The sequence below is a fragment of the Anabrus simplex genome, chromosome 6 (genome assembly GCF_040414725.1).
Source record: "Anabrus simplex isolate iqAnaSimp1 chromosome 6, ASM4041472v1, whole genome shotgun sequence".
Lineage (NCBI taxonomy): Eukaryota > Metazoa > Arthropoda > Insecta > Orthoptera > Tettigoniidae > Anabrus > Anabrus simplex.
This window is the reverse complement of record NC_090270.1, coordinates 115,908,055-115,927,125: the sequence shown is the minus strand read 5'-3', so window position 1 is coordinate 115,927,125 and position 19,071 is coordinate 115,908,055. Positions and strand designations below refer to the sequence as shown.

Genomic DNA, 19,071 nt, shown 5'->3' with positions numbered 1-19,071 from the left:
ATACTCCTACCCAATCTCAAGACTTATTTTTATTGATTAACAGGTTTTTAAAATTTGGGAATACATTCTTTGCCATACCTATCCTCTTTTTAACCTCCACCATGCTTCGGTTATCATTAGCAATAATACTTCCTAGGCAACAGATCTCTGAAGTGGTGTTTGCTTTTTAAAAAAATATTTTTTAAGTCTTATTGCTGTTTCCTGTTTATGATTTGTTTTGCTTACCATCATTGGCTTAGTCTTTCTGGTGTTAATTTTGAGCTTCAATTTTCCTAAAGCCCTTTCCACAATTTGTAGCACCCTATTCATGTCCTTTTCTGTTTTTGCAACAATAGCAATGTCACCTGCAAATCTTGCACTGTGTAATCATTTTCCATTCATTTTAAATTCTTTTGTGTTTTCCTTCAGAGCAGTAATGACTTCTTCGATGTACAGATTGAACAAGTAGTTTGATAAAGACAGCCTTGTCTTATGCCTTCCTTATATTTGCTGTGTTGCTATGTTTTTAAAAATCTGGTAAAACCCCAAATGCTCTCACACCTCCAGAAATAACTAGTATGAGCTGAAGGCTGTTTTATTAATGTTAACGTTATTCAATTAATCACTCAAGGTGTCATGCAGTGGCGTATACTGAGGGCTACCAAGGCTATCCGTGAAGCCCAAACCTCAAATGCAAGTGATAGAAATCTAAAGCACATTATATTATAAGCATCTGACACATTGTTGCATTTGCAAACCTTGAAAGCAACTGAGAAAAGATATCGCATGTATTTCTGAGAACAAGGCTTCGGAGACTGATATTGCAGCACAGACTCTCGTCCTGCTCCCCTCGACTCTCCCCACGCGGCTTGCTGCTGCATGCCTGATAGGCGCGGGGACCGGAGAGGATAGGTGTGCTAGGCTTCGGTCCTTCAGATCACCACAGCTAACTATCAACCATGCGTTAATCATCGTATATACTTCCTCACCTCATCCTTCTGACTTAATTACATAGGTAACAGAGTGCTGGTATTTCACTCCCGTTTACTTCTACATCCTTGTAGGAAGACACTGTAGGCCTGCTGTTATAGGAGTAATATAGTTTTATTTTTATAGGTAGTTCTGCTAAAATGAAATGCAATCTTTCAGCTTTAGTGTTCTCTTTTGTTGGTTGGAATCGAACCCGTGATCATGGGTCGGACACCACCACTGATATTCCAAGGAAGATAATTAACCAGTGAACGATGGGTCCGACCACTGTAAAATTCAACATTGTTATTTAACGATTATGATGATGATGATAATAATGATGATGATGATGATGATGATGATGATGATGATGATGATGATGATGATGATGATTATGATCATGCATGGCCTAATAAGGATAAAATGAATGGCGAAGACGTCACAAACACCCAATCCCCAAGCCAGGGGAATTAACAGTATGAGGGGGTTGATTCTGAAAATTGAACTGGGGCCGTCGGACCAAAGGCAAACATTCTATCCATTTAGCCTCAAAGCTGGACTGCAATTTGCTAAACCTTAGCCTACCAACTTGATTGATCAGGTGTTGAGTATTGGCAGTGGCAGAGGCTAGGGCAGTAGCTTGTGAAGCAGCCTTGACAACACATCAGGCTTCTTCGTTGGCTATTGGCTACAGCTCAAAATGCTTAAGGCTTGACGTTCCCTAAACCAACTATCAAAAAGGGGTACCGGTAACCTAAGTCTAGTGGTAGCCCACATCTTCATACCAGCATATGCGACTGGTGTCATGCAAAAGAACTTCTGTATATTAAGAATAACTTGAATTACACTTGCAGGCATAAAAAGCAAAACACTACAAATTTCAGGCAAAATTTAATGTTGGTCTGTTTCAGTATTATGTCATTACAACAATATGATTATGTATTGTAAGTTAGTTAGCCCATTGAGAAGTTTCCGTGCAATAATTGATAAACATTATTGATCGTGACAATCATAGCACCAGTATTGCTGTTTCCTGCCTTTGGACAAGAATAACCATAAACAGCTGCCATAAGTTTTATTATTTTGAATTCTCAGGCTGTGTAATTTTGTGGACATACAGCTTTTTGTGGACACTTCAGCGTTCCATGTTGTACAATGTCAACATGTAAACGATCTATGGTGGAATATCCAATGTTTACTTAACAATATTAAGTAGAATTTACTAGGAAGAAAAGTAAAATTGGAGAACAGCTACAAGCAATAAAAAAGGAATTCAGCCAAAGTAAGTGGGAGCATTGCTGGAATCTAATTATTTTTAAATTTTGTGTGGCTATTACAACTGGATGCCACCTACCCTCACCCCGGTGAGGGTAGGTGGCATCTGCTATGAATGGAAAATAGTTGGTTTTTATGATGGGGTGTTGTGTTATGTGTGGTATGTAAATTGCATTAATTGTAGGAAATGTTAGGGACTGCACAAACACACAGCCCCAAGCCATGACTATTTATGATTTATGAAAATCCCACAACCCAGCCAGTAACTGAACCCAGGGTCCCCAGGACCAAAGGTCAAGAAACTGACCTCTCAGCAATAAAAAATAATAAATTAAAGCAACAAAATTAGAATTAATAATATATATAACCCACTGAGATTTTGAAATAAAAATAGCCAAATACCCAAAAATGAAATTTCAATACTAGAAGGCACTCCAAAACTTTGGGGCTCATGGTAGGTTTTTTTTTTTTTTTTAATGTCTTGCAAAGACATTTATATCACCCTTGCTTTGCTTTTTCTCAAAAGTAATTTTTTCTAGGATTCAACATGCTCCCAGACAAACAAGTTTTAACCTGATTAGCTTTGCACAAACATGTACGTAAAGTATATGTTCTTCATAATTTAAGTATCCATTTTTAAATGGTTAAAAACTTTGAGCCAATACATGGAAAAATCAACTGTTTTTATCAACTTATTTAAAAAAGTCATTAAAAATATAAGCTTTCAATTAATAATACTACAAATTATTCCTTTGACCCTCCTAAGCTAAACAACCAAGTTTCAAATCAGGAAACACAAAAATAGTACATCTGGAGCACTGCGAGAAAAAACTCACGTTTTAAAAAGAAAAAGAGCCATAATTCCTAAACTAATTGCTCGCTTTAACCTAAGTTTTGAATTTTCCCTATTTAAGACTGTATTAATTATCTCACCAAATGTCCGACTCGTTGGCTGAATGGTCAGCGTACTGGCCTTCGGTTCAGAGGGTCCCGGGTTCGATTCCCGGCCGGGTCGGGGATTTTAACCTTAATTGGTTAATTCCAATGGCCCGGGGGCTGGGTGTTTGTGCTGTCCCCAACATTCCTGCAACTCACACACCACACTTAACACTATCCTCCACCACAATCACACGCAGTTACCTACACATGGCAGATGCCGCCCACCCTCATCGGAGGGTCTGCCTTACAAGGGCTACACTCAGCTAGAAATAGCCACATGAAATTATTATTATCTCACCAAATATGGCAAAATTCAGGCTAACATTATCAAAGGCAAAAAAATCAGTTGGTCCCTAACGACCCTTAACAAGAGCTAATCAAGTTAAATTTTGGAAATCAAAGTGAGGTTTGGCTGTCTTGTTGTAGCTTAAGTGGAGGTTATTGACCCAAGAAGCATTTTAGTGAAAGACAAGACAAGGTTAGTAGAGCGAGTGGGGTGGGCTATGTGGGTCAGTGGCCCAGGCTGGGTCAGGACACACTTTCCAATGGAAAGTTCTCCTACTCTTTCTTATTAACTCTTCTCAGCAGCCAACTAGCTTCAGTAGAGTGCCAGCCATGGCAGGGTTCACACAGGTAGGAGCATCACAGGAGAATAGATTCTGCTGTTTAACAGCAGAGATTATCTTCTCAATACTTTCAAGCTCTTTAAAACATTTTTTTTTTTTTTTTTTTTTTTTTTTTTGCCTGTATTCTTAAAAACTAAGCTTATGGTAATTTTTTTTTTTTTTAAAGAATTCAGGTCTACATTAACCTATATTCTGACCTAGTAGTATCACCAAATCTCCTTTCCAGCAAACTTCTTACGATCACTTTCATTCGCTGTTTATTGATGACCCATATTACCATACTACTTGTGAAACAAATATCATCATTTATTGTTGTGTTAATTATTTAGTGATTCACTCCATTGATAGGCCCTAAGTTACTTGATTTAATTTTGTATTTAGTTATAATCATTACATAAATGTTGGGTATTCAGCCCGAAGGCTGGGTTGATCTTATACAAGTCAGTAAATCAAAATTCATAAAAACATATTTAGTTTGAAGATAAAAAAACATTAATTTGTGTTTTAAAAATATCCACTATTAGTTCTGGTGCAGAATTAACATTATTTAGTGGCAGCCTTTTACATTTTGTAGCAAATTTTCTAGTTCTTAATCAGTTTCACCATTTCATTTTTGATTATTAGCTTCAGACCATCTTTGTGCATGTAAGATCTTTTACTAATCACCAAGGGAAAAAATGCAAACAGGCCAGTGTATTATCTCTCAGTGACCAACCTATTTCTAAAAATTAAGATTTCAAAACTTCTGACATCCCTTTTCAAGGCAGTGGGAACACTATCTCATTGCCTGTTAAACTTCTTATTGCTGAAAGTACACCTGTATCATAGCTCTATTGGGATAGCATTATGTAGGATTTCTAGTTGCTTCCCAGTTTTACTATAATGCTTTGTTCCAAGGATAATTATTCAACTGCTTATATTTTTCTAGGTACATTCAATTCCTCCAAAATTTTGTGTGCTCACTACTGTAATTTTTAACTCTACTGTTCATTGTAAGGCATGATTCATCCTCAAGAAAACAGAATCTAATTCATTATGAGTTACTGGTAGTTCTTCTTCTAGTGCCTTCTCAGAGAATACTGGCAACCATCATTAAATAATACACTAGAGTCCCGTTAAACCGAACTGAAATATTCAATTTCAAAAAAATTATCCTTATTGAAATAAAAGAACATATTATAGAATGAAGAAGTACTTGCATTTTATTAGTCATATTTTACTAGAATAACTTAATGTAAACATAATTACACATCACAAATTATCAATCACCGGTCGTTTATCTTTACAGAGTCTGTTAGTTTCTTTTGCCGTAGTGACTGGAACCTACTCAAAGATGCAGTATTAATACCAGCGTCTCATAAACAGCACATCAGTGTGCGTAGCAGTGGAGTGTTGCTTGATGTAGCGTACAGCAAGTTCTAAGGCAGCCGTGGCATCTGATCTTCTTCATCGTAACTCTGTTCCCCATCAACTCCATATTCTTTCTCCACCATAGCTACAATTTCTTGGTCTGTTTCTAATTGATGACAGTCGGCTTCCATCCACTCGCTAATGTCATTTTCATTGTCGTTTTCTCCTCTACGGGTTCTTAACTACCCTACTGTAATTTTATACAGTATTTTATTAATGTAACTGCTAAAGAATGGACATTTCAAATTACAGTAGATACTGTATTGTAGAAACTATTTTCCTCAGACGGTTGAGGTGCTTGCCTTCTGACCCCAACTTGGCAGGTTCGATCCTGGCTCAGTCCGGTGGTATTTGAAGGTGCTCAAATATGTCATCCTCATGTAAGTGACTTACTGGCACATAAAAGAACTCATGCAGGAGGAAATCCCAGCACCTAGGCATCTCCGGAAACCGTAAAAGTAGTTAGCGGGATGTAAAAATAGTAACATTATTATCAGAAAATATTTTCGTTTTAATCCAAAAATTTTGTAATCCGAACAGACTCTGGTCCCAATTAGTTCGGATTAATGAGACTCTACTGTAATTCCTATTTTGCGTTTACTGAATGGTTTATTGTGAATGTTGAACCAGTTGCAAAGGTTCACATCAAGAGTACCGGTAATGTTTTCCACCCTTGTCGATTTTCCCCTTTTTTCCTTGCTTTTCTGATTAGTTGCATCAGGCTGCATTTGTTATCTTGGTAGAAGTGACCAAAAAAGGTTGCTTTCTTGCATTTTGCATGGGTCAAGACTTAACCCGATTTCCTGGCACAATGGAGTAGTTCCTAGTTGGTGATGCAGTCTACCCATGGGATTGATAACATTCTGCAATATGTTCACTTTTCAAAAGCCTGCTTTATCCAGCCTTTGATACAAAAAGCAGCCCTGATAATACATAAAACTTCATGACACACCAACAAGTTTCAAATAGGAAGTCAGAGTTGCACATAAGATTCTGTCACTTAGTCATCTTCATGAAAAGCATGCTGAAGTTTATATCTTTTAACTTGTGTCTACAACTTGTTTATGAAATGTAACCACTCTTCTAGATGATTTTTGAGGGCCTACAGTTTTCTGTTAATGCCAACCTTTTAATTTATCTTCTTCCATTCTAACACATTTAGGGCAGTAATATGGAGAAATATCCACAAATGTTGATTCAAACTTAAGTTGGATTTAGGAAACACTTATACTACAAGCAAGAAATGTTTTAAAATACATAGATAATACCATTATTTCTGAAATTAAAACTCATGTTGTTCAGTTGTAAGTTTACAATCCATATACAGTAGAACCTCAATTCTCCAGACTAAACAGGACCGAAGGTGATGTGGACTAATAAAAATCTGAATTATAGAAAGATAATGAAAAAAAATGCTATTATTATACAATATATATTACTTTTCAGGAATAATAGCTGAGCCTCTTCAAACTGTTTACGGTTACAGTACTACACATAATTAATAAACAGATAGTCCGGCTCCATGGCTAAATGGTTAGGGTGCTGGCCTTTGGTCACAGGGGTCCCGGGTTCGATTCCCGGCAGGGTCGGGAATTTTAACCTTAATTGGTTAATTTCGCTGGCACGGGGGCTGGGTGTATGTGTCGTGTTCATCATCATTTCATCCTCATCACGACACGCAGGTCACCTACGGGTGTCAAATCAAAAGACCTGCACCTGGCGAGCCGAACATGTCCTCGGACACTCCCGGCACTAAAAGCCATACGCCATTTCATTTCATAAACAGATAATACAATAAACAAAATAATGCACACAGTACTTTATTTGAATCGTTTATAAACACTTAATCACTTAAATGCAAAATTTAAAAACATTATTTACTCTTAGATTAAAGTTTTGGAAATACAGTACTGTACTGTAACCTATGTTAAATTATTTCTTCTGCATAATGAATGAATAATAATTTGTGCATAAAATAAAATTTATTAACATTTTTGCTAAACTTGATCTGGACAAATGAGGAATCCAGACTGAAGGGGACTAAACAAACAAGTTATACTTGTCTTAAAACAATAAATTAATACTATCTTCTTCTCTAAGACTCGTAACTGGTTTCTAAGGCAATAATATTTCTAATTTCAAATTTAGTCTATTGAAATATTATTTTCAATCTGCTTTCTTTTAATTAAACATCTGTTTAAATAATTTTCAATTTTATCTTTTAATCACTGCATTAATTTAAGATGATTAAGAAGTTTCAAAAAGCATGAAATAGATAACAGGCTGTGGTACACACTTCTAATTTCCTACAAAACTTAAGCATTCTCTTTATAGTCTGTATATCAAGCTGTCTTAAATGATTTGGTATTTCATTTCATGAATAAAATTTTATAAAAGGGATAAAATTTAAAGAACTGTTTTACTTAACTATTTTATTAAAAAACATGTTTCACTTAAGGGATTTTTTAAAATTTTTTTAAGGTCCTGATGTTGTTAAACTGTTCAACTTGGTACTCAGTAAGAGAGGCTACTATGATGGATATGACATAAAGGTGAACCCAACAGCAGCCAATGCATTTGGAACTGCAGCATTCAGATTTGGCCATAGCCTGGTCCAGCACCATCTCATGAGATGTGATCGCAGTCACAATGAGCTTCCAGTCAGTAAGTAAAATTTACAATAACCAATATAGCTGAAAGATTCATGATTAAAAGATAATAATTATAGGATAACAAGAAAGATTTTAAAAATCACAGTAATATTTCACCCACTGTGTGCCGTTGGGCTTATCATTTGGATGCTGGCACGCCTTTCCAAGAAACTGCTTAGCAGTAGCAGACCATTTCCTACTACTACTACTACTACTACTACTACTAAAATAGTTTTCATTCCATACCCTGAAGGGGTATGGTAGGCCTTCTACAGGGCTACGCCCTCACTCAGGCCAAGGAGATTTGAAGTGATGATTTGAGGTGCAGAGAAGGTGAGCAGGTGGCGGTCATGGCCTAGAAAAGGATCTGTCCCAGCATTAGCCTTAGTGCAGGAGAATGGAAAATCATGGAAAACACAATTTCGGGACAGCTGACAGTGGGGACCAGCCCCTCTGCCTTCTGAATACAGAGCGGCAAGGCTAGTAAAACTAACCACTGCTGCTGCTTGTAGTTATTTCCTTCTCCCTGTTTGGGAGCAGGTCACCAGTCCAACTACGGGATTCTTTGGCTGTGGATTTTGGTGATTTTGTTTAAATTTAACCCAGTTATTTATCTGTTGGTGTGCTATGGCACACGTATTTATTTTTATTGATATTGATTCTGGCGTGTGGGTTGTCACAAGAAGGCGTCACCCAGGGTGAGTCCCAACCTGCACCCACCTGGCTTTTATCCTGCTGTCCCCTGTTTATTGAATCTTTTATCAATTCACAATTTTTACAATATTTCATTATCATCATCATCAATGTCCCACTCCAGTTGCCGGAGTGTGTTTTTTACAATATTTACATTTTGATATTATATTCATTTCTTCCTCTTTCAGAGTTTTTGCTCGTTATTCAAATTTTCATAATTCAATATAACAATATTCACAAGATTTAATTCCACTTCACTTTTCAATTTTAAGTTTTCTTGATGTTGTTGTTTTACAATTATTAATCTTGTATTTTGTGTAGTTGTTACATTTTGATGGGCGTGTACTGTGTTGTTTTATGCGTAAAAGATATATTATAACCACACTCACTGTAACACTGTAAAAATAAAGAAAAAAGTACTTCTTTGTTTTTGGAAAATCCTGTGAAGGGGGGTGAAAAAGGTGAAAAGTGGGTTGAATATCTTTTATGTGAATACTTATATCTCAAGAACTATTGACGGCACTATTCGTAACTTCGGCACATGATGGGGTAGAGTGGTTAGCTCTACGCCCAGCCGCCTTTGCCCCCAGGAATTAACCTGTTACTCATTTATGGTGTAGGCTGAGTGAACCTGAGGGCCATATGCACCTTCGGAAGTGGAAATCTCATTTCTTAAATTCTGTGACTTCCTGACGGGGATTTGAACCCACGTCCTTCCGGGCGAACCGAGCACGCCTTTACAGCCTCGGCTAGGCAGCCCCTCGAAGATGTTACAGACGTGAAAATTGGTATTTGAAATCTTTTTTTTTTAAAGGAAACATGTATTTTTTTTTTATGAGGATCCTTATATCTCAAAAACTGAAAATTTTAGACATGAAAATTTGTAATTTGAATTTTTAAAAAAAATTAAGAAACATGTATTCTTTTGTTTTGGGGAAATCCAATTAAGGGTGGGAAAATGAATTGAAAAATGAGTTTAATTCTTTGTATGAGGATACTTATATCACAAAAGCGAAGGATATTATGGACGTGAACATTGGTATTTGGAATCTTCTTTAAATGAGCCTCCGTGGCTCAGACGGCAGCGCGTCGGCCTCTCACCCCTGGATACTGTGGTTCAAATCCCAGTCAAACTATGTGAGATTTGTGCTGGACAAAGCAGAGGCGGGACAGGTTTTTCTCCGGGTACTCCGGTTTTCTCTGTCATCTTTCATTCCAGCAACACTCTCCCTTCTCATTTCATAGCATCTATCATTCATTAATAAATCACTTTGGGAGTGGTGACCCCATCGTACTAACAGCCTGTATCTGCTTCATTCATTACATCCCTGACCCGGTCAATGACTGGAAAACAGGTTGTAGGTTTTCAGTCTCCTTTAAATTAAAGAAACATGCATTTTTTGTTGTGGGGGAGGAGGGAATCAACTTAAGGGTGTGTAAAAGGAAGTGATTTACTTTTTATGAATACTCAAATAAGAAGTGGACTTAAAACTATACTCTGCTAATAGGTTTTGACTGGGAGATGAAGAATGATGACAAAAATATACATTTATATAAAACTGTTTGAATTACGAAGTTAAAATGTCAAATGATATCCTAGGTGTTAAATAACAGAAGGTTTGAAACAAATTTAACCCCTCAGAGAGTTAAATGGGGGTTAAGATCCGAAAGCAAATATATTAATTCCTTCCTCCAAACGGTTTAATGTACGAAGACAAAATTCCAAATAGTGGTATATACTTTTAATCCTATGTGTGAAATAGGAAATATTTTTAAATGTTCAACCACTAAAGTGTCAAATGAGGTTAGCTCCATATAATAAATTATTCATCCCTCCAAAACCGTTTGGTGTAGAAAGTTGTAATTTTACGAGAAGTGTCTTCTTCTATGTCCTAGGTGTAATATACTGTATACTTCAAAACATTTCTTCCCTGAGAGGTATAGATGGTAGCTGACTCTCAAAAACACAATATCCATTCTTCCAAAACCATTTCGGGCATGAACTTACATTTTTTTATGAAGGGTGGTTTTCTATATCCCAGATAAATATTTCAAAACTTTCATCCCTTAAAAAAGTATTCATTCCTCCATTACTGTTCAACGTACAAAATCAAAATTTCATGGATTGGTCGCTTTTGCATCCTAGATGTTAAATAAGATAGGGTTTAAAACATTCAAATTCTTCTGTGTAGGGTTCAAATGAGTGTTAGATCAGAAAATAAATAATCATTTCCCCAAAACCGTTTGTTGACGTACGAACTGAGGGTGTATTTTACAGGCTCAGCTGACAGTGGACTCTCCAAAATGTAAAACCTTGAATAATAACTTTCATTTTAAAACCATAGCGAAGCACAGGTATCTTGCTAGTATTGTATATATTGCTTAGTAGTTGAAGTGGTACTTCTCTGATGTGTCTATATGTAATTTGGTCTAGGCCAGGAGTTGTGTTCTTCTTGTATTTTAAAAACTTGTGTATGTCTTGTACCGTAACTGGAGTGTTTAGAGGATGTTGTTCTAGAGGTGGGAGAGGTTTGAAAGTGGTGTGTAGTGGTGTATATTCGGTTATTATTTCATGATCTGGATGGTAGAAGTTGGGGTCTGTACATGGTGAAAAACTTTGTCTGTAGTGATCTGCGAAGAGATCAACTTTTGTTTTTGGATCATTTGGTGCAGTGTTGTTGTGTATTAGATTGGATAGTGAGGGATGAGGTTTTGGTTTGTGTTAGTTGTTTTAGTTTAGTCCAGTATTTACGTGTATCGTTTGTGTTTGATACTTCAGTGCAAGTGTTATTCCAGGCTTTTCGTTTTACATGAGCGGGCATGTCAGAGAGTTGTTCTGTGTTCATGAAGAGTGATGGGGTCTCGTGTTCAAAGGTAGGCTTTGTACAGGTCATGTGAGTATTGTAGTAGTCAAAGGGCTGTAGGTGGGAGTGGTGGTTTTGAAGGGTGTGAGGTATGGCGGGGTATGTGGAACTGGTCTGCGGTAGTTAAGGCTGTTTCAGGTTGTTTGATTGTGTTTTGTAGTTCTTCTTGGTTTGTCGGAGTTGTAATGTTGTGGATCATGTCTGTGATAGTTTGTCTGTAGGCTGACCAGTCAGTGCGATTGTATTGTCGTAATGGTGGGGATCATTGGTTGCGTTGGAAGGGGTAAGTTCGCAGGTTCGGTAGGGATAGTATACATGGTATAAGGTCACTTCCGATAGATGGTAGCATAAGTATATCACTATTATTTGTTGATGTTGGTGAAAGAATGATAATGTCAGGGGTGTTATTAGATATAGGTTGAGTGGGAGAAGGGAAAGGGATGTTCATGCCCCAGATGTCATGTAAGAGTTGTTCGTATGTTCTCTGTTGAGCGCTGTCATATGATGTAATGTTGAAATCTGCCATAATTAAATAGGTTGAGAAATTTTGATTTATATATTCTACAAATTCTTTAGGTTGGGGTGATCCAGGAGGAGTGTAGATTGGGGCTTTTGCAATGTTTAGATTACCAATAGTAATTTCAATTATTAAATTTTTGGTTTGATATTCTTGTAATTGGTGATAATGTATTTTTGATGGAATAGATTTATGTACACTAATTGCTACCCCTCCACAGGCACTGTTAGGGCAGTCAGAGCAGTAGAGTGTGTGATTTTAATTTGAGGTTTTTGTTTCTTAGTTAGAAATGTTTTGTTAAAAATTATGACATCAGGGTTATGTTGTTCAATCTGTAATTCAATGAGTGGTCGGTTGGTCCTTAGCAAGCATTTGTTACTGTAGTAAACTTTCACTTTTTAAAGTTAATAATTTAATGGCATGTGGCCTTTGGAGAGGCCTGGTGCAGGTCTTTCAATTTGACACCGTATAGGCAACCTGCGCGTCTATGAGGATGGGGCCCTACCTGTGATGAATTCTAATGCTGAAGACAGCACACACACCCAGCCCCCAAGCAATTGGAATTAACCAATTAAGGTTAAAATCCCTGACCTGGACAGGAATAGAATCCGGGACCCTCTGGACCAAAGGCCAGCACGCTAACCATTTAGCCATGGAGCCGGACACTTTTTAAAGTAGTGAAGATGGATTTAATGGAAAAAATGTGCAAAGCATTTTTGTCCCTGAATACATGGCATCCAGGTGAGTCTGAAATACCATCCGAGCGGCTAATTAAATTTGATCGAGGACATGGGAACGTTGGAATGTTAGTACATTCTGTAGGACCAGGGTAATGAATCTAAGGATGTTCTCCATGGTGGGGGGAGAGAGAGTTGATGTAAAGGTTGGGATGGGGAGGTCAGTGGGTGTGATGGGTAGGATGGTTTCAGGTTGGGTTGTGATGGGTTGATGTTTACACCTACATTTAGCTGAAAAAGTTGGATGGTTTTCCTCACAAGTGCTGCACTTCGGTGAAGCCTTATTAGTGCAGTTTGTTGATGAATTATTATCACTGCAGATGGCACATACCTGTTCTCGGTGAAGCCTTATTAGTGCAGTTTGTTGTTGATGGATTATTACCACTGCAGATGGCACATACCTGTTCTCGGAAACACAGCTGGTTGGGTAGATGGTCATACCCATGGCAGCGTTCACAGCATCTGCGTTGTGGCAGGGACGACCTTGATGGCTCCACATGGTCACGTTTGGCGTAGATGAAAGTGCCATCTCATAGCAGCTGGTCCAGGGTAAAGGTATCATGTGACAGGATCCGTATAAGTGAAGCCGGTCCTCTGTCGTTCCTGATGCGGATAGTTTTGAAAATTTGCAGTCCTTTTTGCTGTAGTTGGGCTGCAACCTCGTACTCTGTGTAGCTACGATCCACACCGTAGGCCACAACTGACAATGTGGGTGCTGGGCGCATAGGTGGTGTGTTGCACCTTGGTTGTAGTACTACATTTTGAGCCATGGTGTGCTTTCCGAAGTGTGCTAGCCAGATGGTGTTGACTAGTACGGAGTAAAAAGGCTTGGAACCCTAACTTCTTTGTATCTCTAAATTGTATTCCTTCTGTGCATTCGGGAGAAATCTTGTGACGATGGAATGAATGGCCTTTGGCTGATTTTTATCAGGGTCCAAGTTCCTTAATTTTATAATGTAAAACAATGTTGGTACTCCTGTACCCTAGCAGTTCCGCTGTGAAGTTTCACTTGGTTGGGTAGTGCCGGGTTCCGGGCTGCTTCTGAATAGCTCAGAGTGGAGAGTGGCATAAAGCCTGGCAAGTGGTATCCAGGTGGCAGGTGGAATGGAGCCACAATATCTACTGTGTTAATGTTGAGTGGTGACATGCCACTAGGTGATTGGAGTCCTGTGCTGGAAAACGGGGTGTATGTACTCGTGTTGATGTACCTGTCTCCCGGTTTATTGCTCTGCACTTTCTTCCCTGTGGGCTAGGCGAGTCCCTGTTTATCTTTCTCCTCAGCTGTTGAATAGTTTCCTCTTCCATAGACAAGGCAGGTGATGGAGAGCGCTCTCTTGTCGTAGAGACAAAACTTGCTCGGGTGCACTTGGCGGCATCTGGTGTTGTTAAGCCGTACTTTTTCTTGGTCCTGGTGGGAGTACTCTTGGCGACATCTGAAGTAGCTGAGCTGTACTTGATTGTGGTTCCATCTGGACCCATGGCGCTCGTGGCGGCATCTTTAGTTTGACAATTTAACCTGGTCTTGGTATCTACTGTATTTACTGGAGTCTCTGGCGGATATACTTCATACCTTTTTCTAGTAGATCCCGTGACGGCCGTACCTCGTTCACTAGATGTTCTCTGCTACTGCAGTTCGCCTTCCATTTTACTAGTAGTTCTCGTATTGCTTGCCATCATACTACACATAGCACTATCTAGCAGATAACTATGTGATGTGTGTAAAACCTAACTGCTGTTCAGCCGAAGCCCACTCTGCTCAGTGGATCATCTACACAGTCCTGCCTAATTAGGAAATAAGAATTGCTAACCTGCTAAAGGAGAAATATTCTCCATTATCAAAAACTATACTCCCCATGGAGGTATATTACCAATTAAGGCTTTCCCTGCCGCAGATCAAAAAATTGCAACAATAAGAACCTTTTGAGTTATTAGGCCTTGTTAGTGTGCAGTGTTTTGCCCACAGCATGCCATTGGGCTTGTCAGCTGGAATTGAAAGATGTGACAATTTCATGATGTTAATCAATGGAATGAACGTTAAGGATAATCCCCAACCTTCCAAAGAATTTGGTACCCTTACCTAAGCCAAAGTTCTCTTCAGACACTAAGTAAGGGATGAAATTTATCTTCTTCTAGCATCCAAATTTATGAATTAAATATCATTTCTATGAAGTTATTAGTGGTGATTATTTTTTTAAGAGGAAGTACAACTGGCCAGCCATCCTGTCTTTACACTGAACAAAGGAAAATGGAAGAGATCTAACCCTTCGAAGAATGAAGGTATCAGTAAAAGAAAGGGAAGGACAATAAAAGGGCATGAAACAAAAAACAAAACCTAGACCTCACAAACCTAATACCACCAGGGTTGGAAGAGGACAAGAGTTGACAAAGAGAGGTCAGAGAGGAAATGTGGAAAGTTAGGAGCCTGGCACAAGTAAGTGGAAGCAACGTCAGGTTCAGCTAGGGGCCCTGTGGTCACAACCCACATTCTCCAAGGTGAATGCCCCTGGGCTTCCCCTTTCAGTCTCCTCTTATGAGAGGCAGGGAATACCATGGATGCATTCTACCATCTCCACCCACAGGGGATCTACAAAGTCAATATATAGTGCTACTTCTAAATTTAATGCAGGGTGATTAACTTGAAGCAGTGGTAATTCATTTAGTACAACTTTGAGTATCTATTTCAATTCATGAAACATAGTGAATGGTTTTGCAAAAATAAAATATCTGTATTGCCTCTCAGTGTTAAGGGGACTGTCATAATCATTGCTGATGAACTCCAGTCACTCACGTGTGGTATACAAGTCATCTTTGTCTGTCTATGAACTACATCATTTTTCTCTGGGTCTGCCCACTAGTCTTTTTCCTTTTACTTTTCTTTCATATTTCCTTCTTGCAGTCCTGCTGGCACTCATCCTTCATACGGCCAAACCACTTCAGTCTTGCCTTTTAGATCTTGTAGTAAAGAGTTTTCTGTATAGGAATTTTGTCCCATAAGAGTTCTTTTTAAGATGCTGGAAGGCATATATTGTTACAATTTAACATCTTCAAATGCTGCTGACCTCAGCCAGAATAAGATCCTTTATCTTGGAAACAGAAGCACAAATACTAGCCGACTGCACCTCTGAGATCACATGATGCAATTAAATGAAAGCAAGACAATATTCAGATTAGGTCGGATGATTACCATACAGATCTCACAAGTTATGAGCCCGTAAGTGAATTGCTCAGATTATTTTCTATGATACTATATATATATTTTTCTTGATAAAGCTGCCTTACAGAGCATTTCATCAAAATCACAGTTCTTCCTGCATTGTTGACATGCATGGTCTTCATCATTCCATTCAGGATGTTGCAGTTGATTACGCAAGATGATGTTAAGTAAATTTAAAACAGTTTTCCAAAATCATGGGCTGCTACAAGACAAAGTACCTTATATCTCACCCTTACTTAATCAATGAATCATTAACATATGGTACAAAGAATAACCATTGCCTGTGTGAACACTTCATAATACATGAGTCTGAAACTCCAAAAAAATAAAACTATGAATATGTGACTTGATACTCTTCTTTCCTTGGACCCTTTAAAAAAGCAGTAGTCACTCTAACTTTCTGGCAAATATGCAAATTGAAGAGCCATTGTAAACTTTTTCAGTCCAAAATTCAGAAACTTAATCTCCTTACAGACATGTCCTTACATGAGGAACTGACCATTCCCTCAAACCTGCATCATGAGGGTTCTGTGGATAAACTGCTTTTGGGAATGTGTGTTCAACCAGCACAGAAGAGAGATGAGTTTATTACTGAACAGTTAACCAATCATCTCTTCCAGACACCACGTAAGTATCTTAATAGTTATTAATGTAAATATTTCCCTAAGGACAAATAACAAAATAATTTTTTAAATTGTTTAATACAAAAAGCCTCAAAACATACTCAGTAGATTTTGCAACATTTTGTGAGCCATTTCTGTTATTTAGCTTGGTCTGTACAACAGCAACTTCAGTAGTCACTTGGCTTCACTGCAAAGATTTCAAAACAACAGTATTTTTCCAAAATTTCAGTAACTCATAATGTAAAGATATTGGGAACTGGAACCTACCGCATACCTTTTGCAGCAAATATGCACTGAGACAGTTAAAAATTTGATTTGATTTGATTTTTTCAGAAACTGAATTATAAAACTAATATATTTATAACATAGGTTACAGGTATGGAATGGATTTAGCTGCACTTAATATCCAGAGAGGTCGAGATCATGGTTTACCTCCTTACAATGCTTGGAGAGCTCCATGTGGTTTACAGCCATTCACCAGCTGGGATCAGCTTTTGAAAGTGATGGCTCCAGAGACTCAACGCAAACTGAAAAAAGTGTACAGGTTGGTGGTCTTCATTTGTTCATAGGAAGTATAGTATCCAGAAATATCTGTCTTTTTTTTTTTCTAGGGGCTTTACGTCGCACTGACACAGATACGTGTTACGGCGACGATGGGATAGAAAAGGCTTAGGATTTGGAAGGAAGCGGCCGTGGCCTTAATTAAGGTACAGCCCCAGCATTTGCCTGGTGTGAAAATTGGAAACCACTGAAAACCATTTTCAGGGCTGCCGATAGTGGGATTCAAACCTACTATCTCCCGGATGCAAGCTCACAGCCGCGCACCTCTACGCGCACGGCCAACTCGCCCGGTGCCAGAAATATATATTTTTATAGAGAACAGATTACACAGAAGATGTGAACAAAAACACAAAGCAGTTGGTATATAGAGGACACTAGAGATGATAGAGATGAACAAGAAAAAACATTCTGCTTCTACTCAACCTGTCCAGCTGGTGAGTACAGTGGGCATGTACTGCCAGTCTTGACACAAGTGAGTTCCACTGGCAGAGAACTTAACTGTGAGGTCATGGAGTATGGTTTTGGGGCAAGTGTTTCTTTTGTCTAGGAATAAACAGTATTTCTAACAGGAAACAAGGGATATGACATTATCTTCTTATGCGAGTACATTATTATTACAGAAAAATCTACGGATATTACTAGAGGCACCTATTAGAGGAGCCTCATATCACAGGCCTAGGAAATGGATGATTTCTTCCAAAGAGGCTTCTTTAAGTGTAGTGCCTTTTCTCGCATAAATGGAGACTGCAACTGCTTCTAGATTTTATTTCACTAAAAGCAAAGGTATGAACTTCAAACCAAGGGAGTTGGCTGTGTGGTTAGGGTTACGTAGCTGTGAACTTGCATTCATGAAATTGTGGGTTGGAACCCCGCCATCGGTAGCCCTGAAGATGGTTTTCCATTTTCACACCAGGCAACTTTAATTAAAGCCATGTTCGGTTCCTTCCCTTTCCCATCCTTGCATCACCGAAGACCTTCAACATGTTAGTCCAACGTTAAACCACTAGCAAAAAGAAAGTGGGAAGTTTTCCTGACAAAGGGAATGTTCCAATTGATGGACCATTCCACTATTCAGCTACAGGACTTGTGTCCATGATGTCAGAATGGCTTTATGCAAGGTCCAGAAGTATAATTCAGGTCTGCCTACTTGTTAATGGTTTCACTACCAGACAAAGATGTTGGAATGCAAGCACTAACTCATTGTTCATCTCTAGAGTACACTAAAAAAAAAAAAAAAAAAAATCAATGGAAGTTGTTGTTGTTGTTGTTGTTAAGTACTTCATGGTGTGCGTTACTGTAGTCACATCCTAGTTTGTGAACTAAAAGTGAAGGCTGAGTGGCCTATCAAGTGGTGTTGAAAGCCAAGGTACCGTGGTTATGGAGTAGGAGTGGGCTTCTCAGACATATTCTGAGTTGTGCTCAGGCAGTTACAACTAACTTGTGAGAGATTTACACCAGGACTAAGTCTAAATAGGGTAGCATCCTTCTTTACAGAAATTACTGAGCTCAGAGTATTTTGAGTAAGCCTTGGACCTATGGTAGTAACAGAGTCTCACTTCCATTTGACAGGCCAGGGACTCCTTGGAAACAATGTGGCAAACAAAATAGAATTCAATGAGGTGCTATTAATATTAATATAGAAATTAGAACTGGCTGAGTCATCAAAGAGGGTGAGGCTGGATGTGTTAGGGGATCATCAAGAACACCACAGCACTCAACATAGTTTCCGTTAGGCATGTAAATGAGCGAATGATGTGGATATATTTAGCAGTGGAAGGAATTAGGATAAGAATTGTCTCAGTGTATTCACCATGTGAGGGTGCAGATGAGGAGGCAGCAGACAAGTTTTGTAATTACTTAGAATGTGTATTCTCCTATGATGTTATTATACTACATGTTGCATCAAGGCTAATGCAGTGAGCTTGCAATTGCAATCAACAGTATTCTGTAAGAAAGAAGTGAGTTCTCAGAAGAAACTATCTTTACATCGGTCTGTTTTGAGACCAACTTTGA

The 19,071-nt window shown here is 38.4% G+C and overlaps 1 protein-coding gene across 1 annotated transcript in view; it reads left to right on the top strand.

Annotated features, from left to right (window-relative positions):
• LOC136875889 (thyroid peroxidase) overlaps positions 1-19,071 on the top strand; it is a 257,266-nt gene that overhangs the window by 216,048 nt on the left and 22,147 nt on the right. Inside the window, exons 9-11 of the mRNA XM_068228240.1 lie at positions 7,680-7,862; positions 16,349-16,501; positions 16,867-17,041. Of these exons, the coding sequence (XP_068084341.1) occupies positions 7,680-7,862; positions 16,349-16,501; positions 16,867-17,041 (511 nt within the window). The remainder of the gene's footprint in view (positions 1-7,679; positions 7,863-16,348; positions 16,502-16,866; positions 17,042-19,071) is intronic.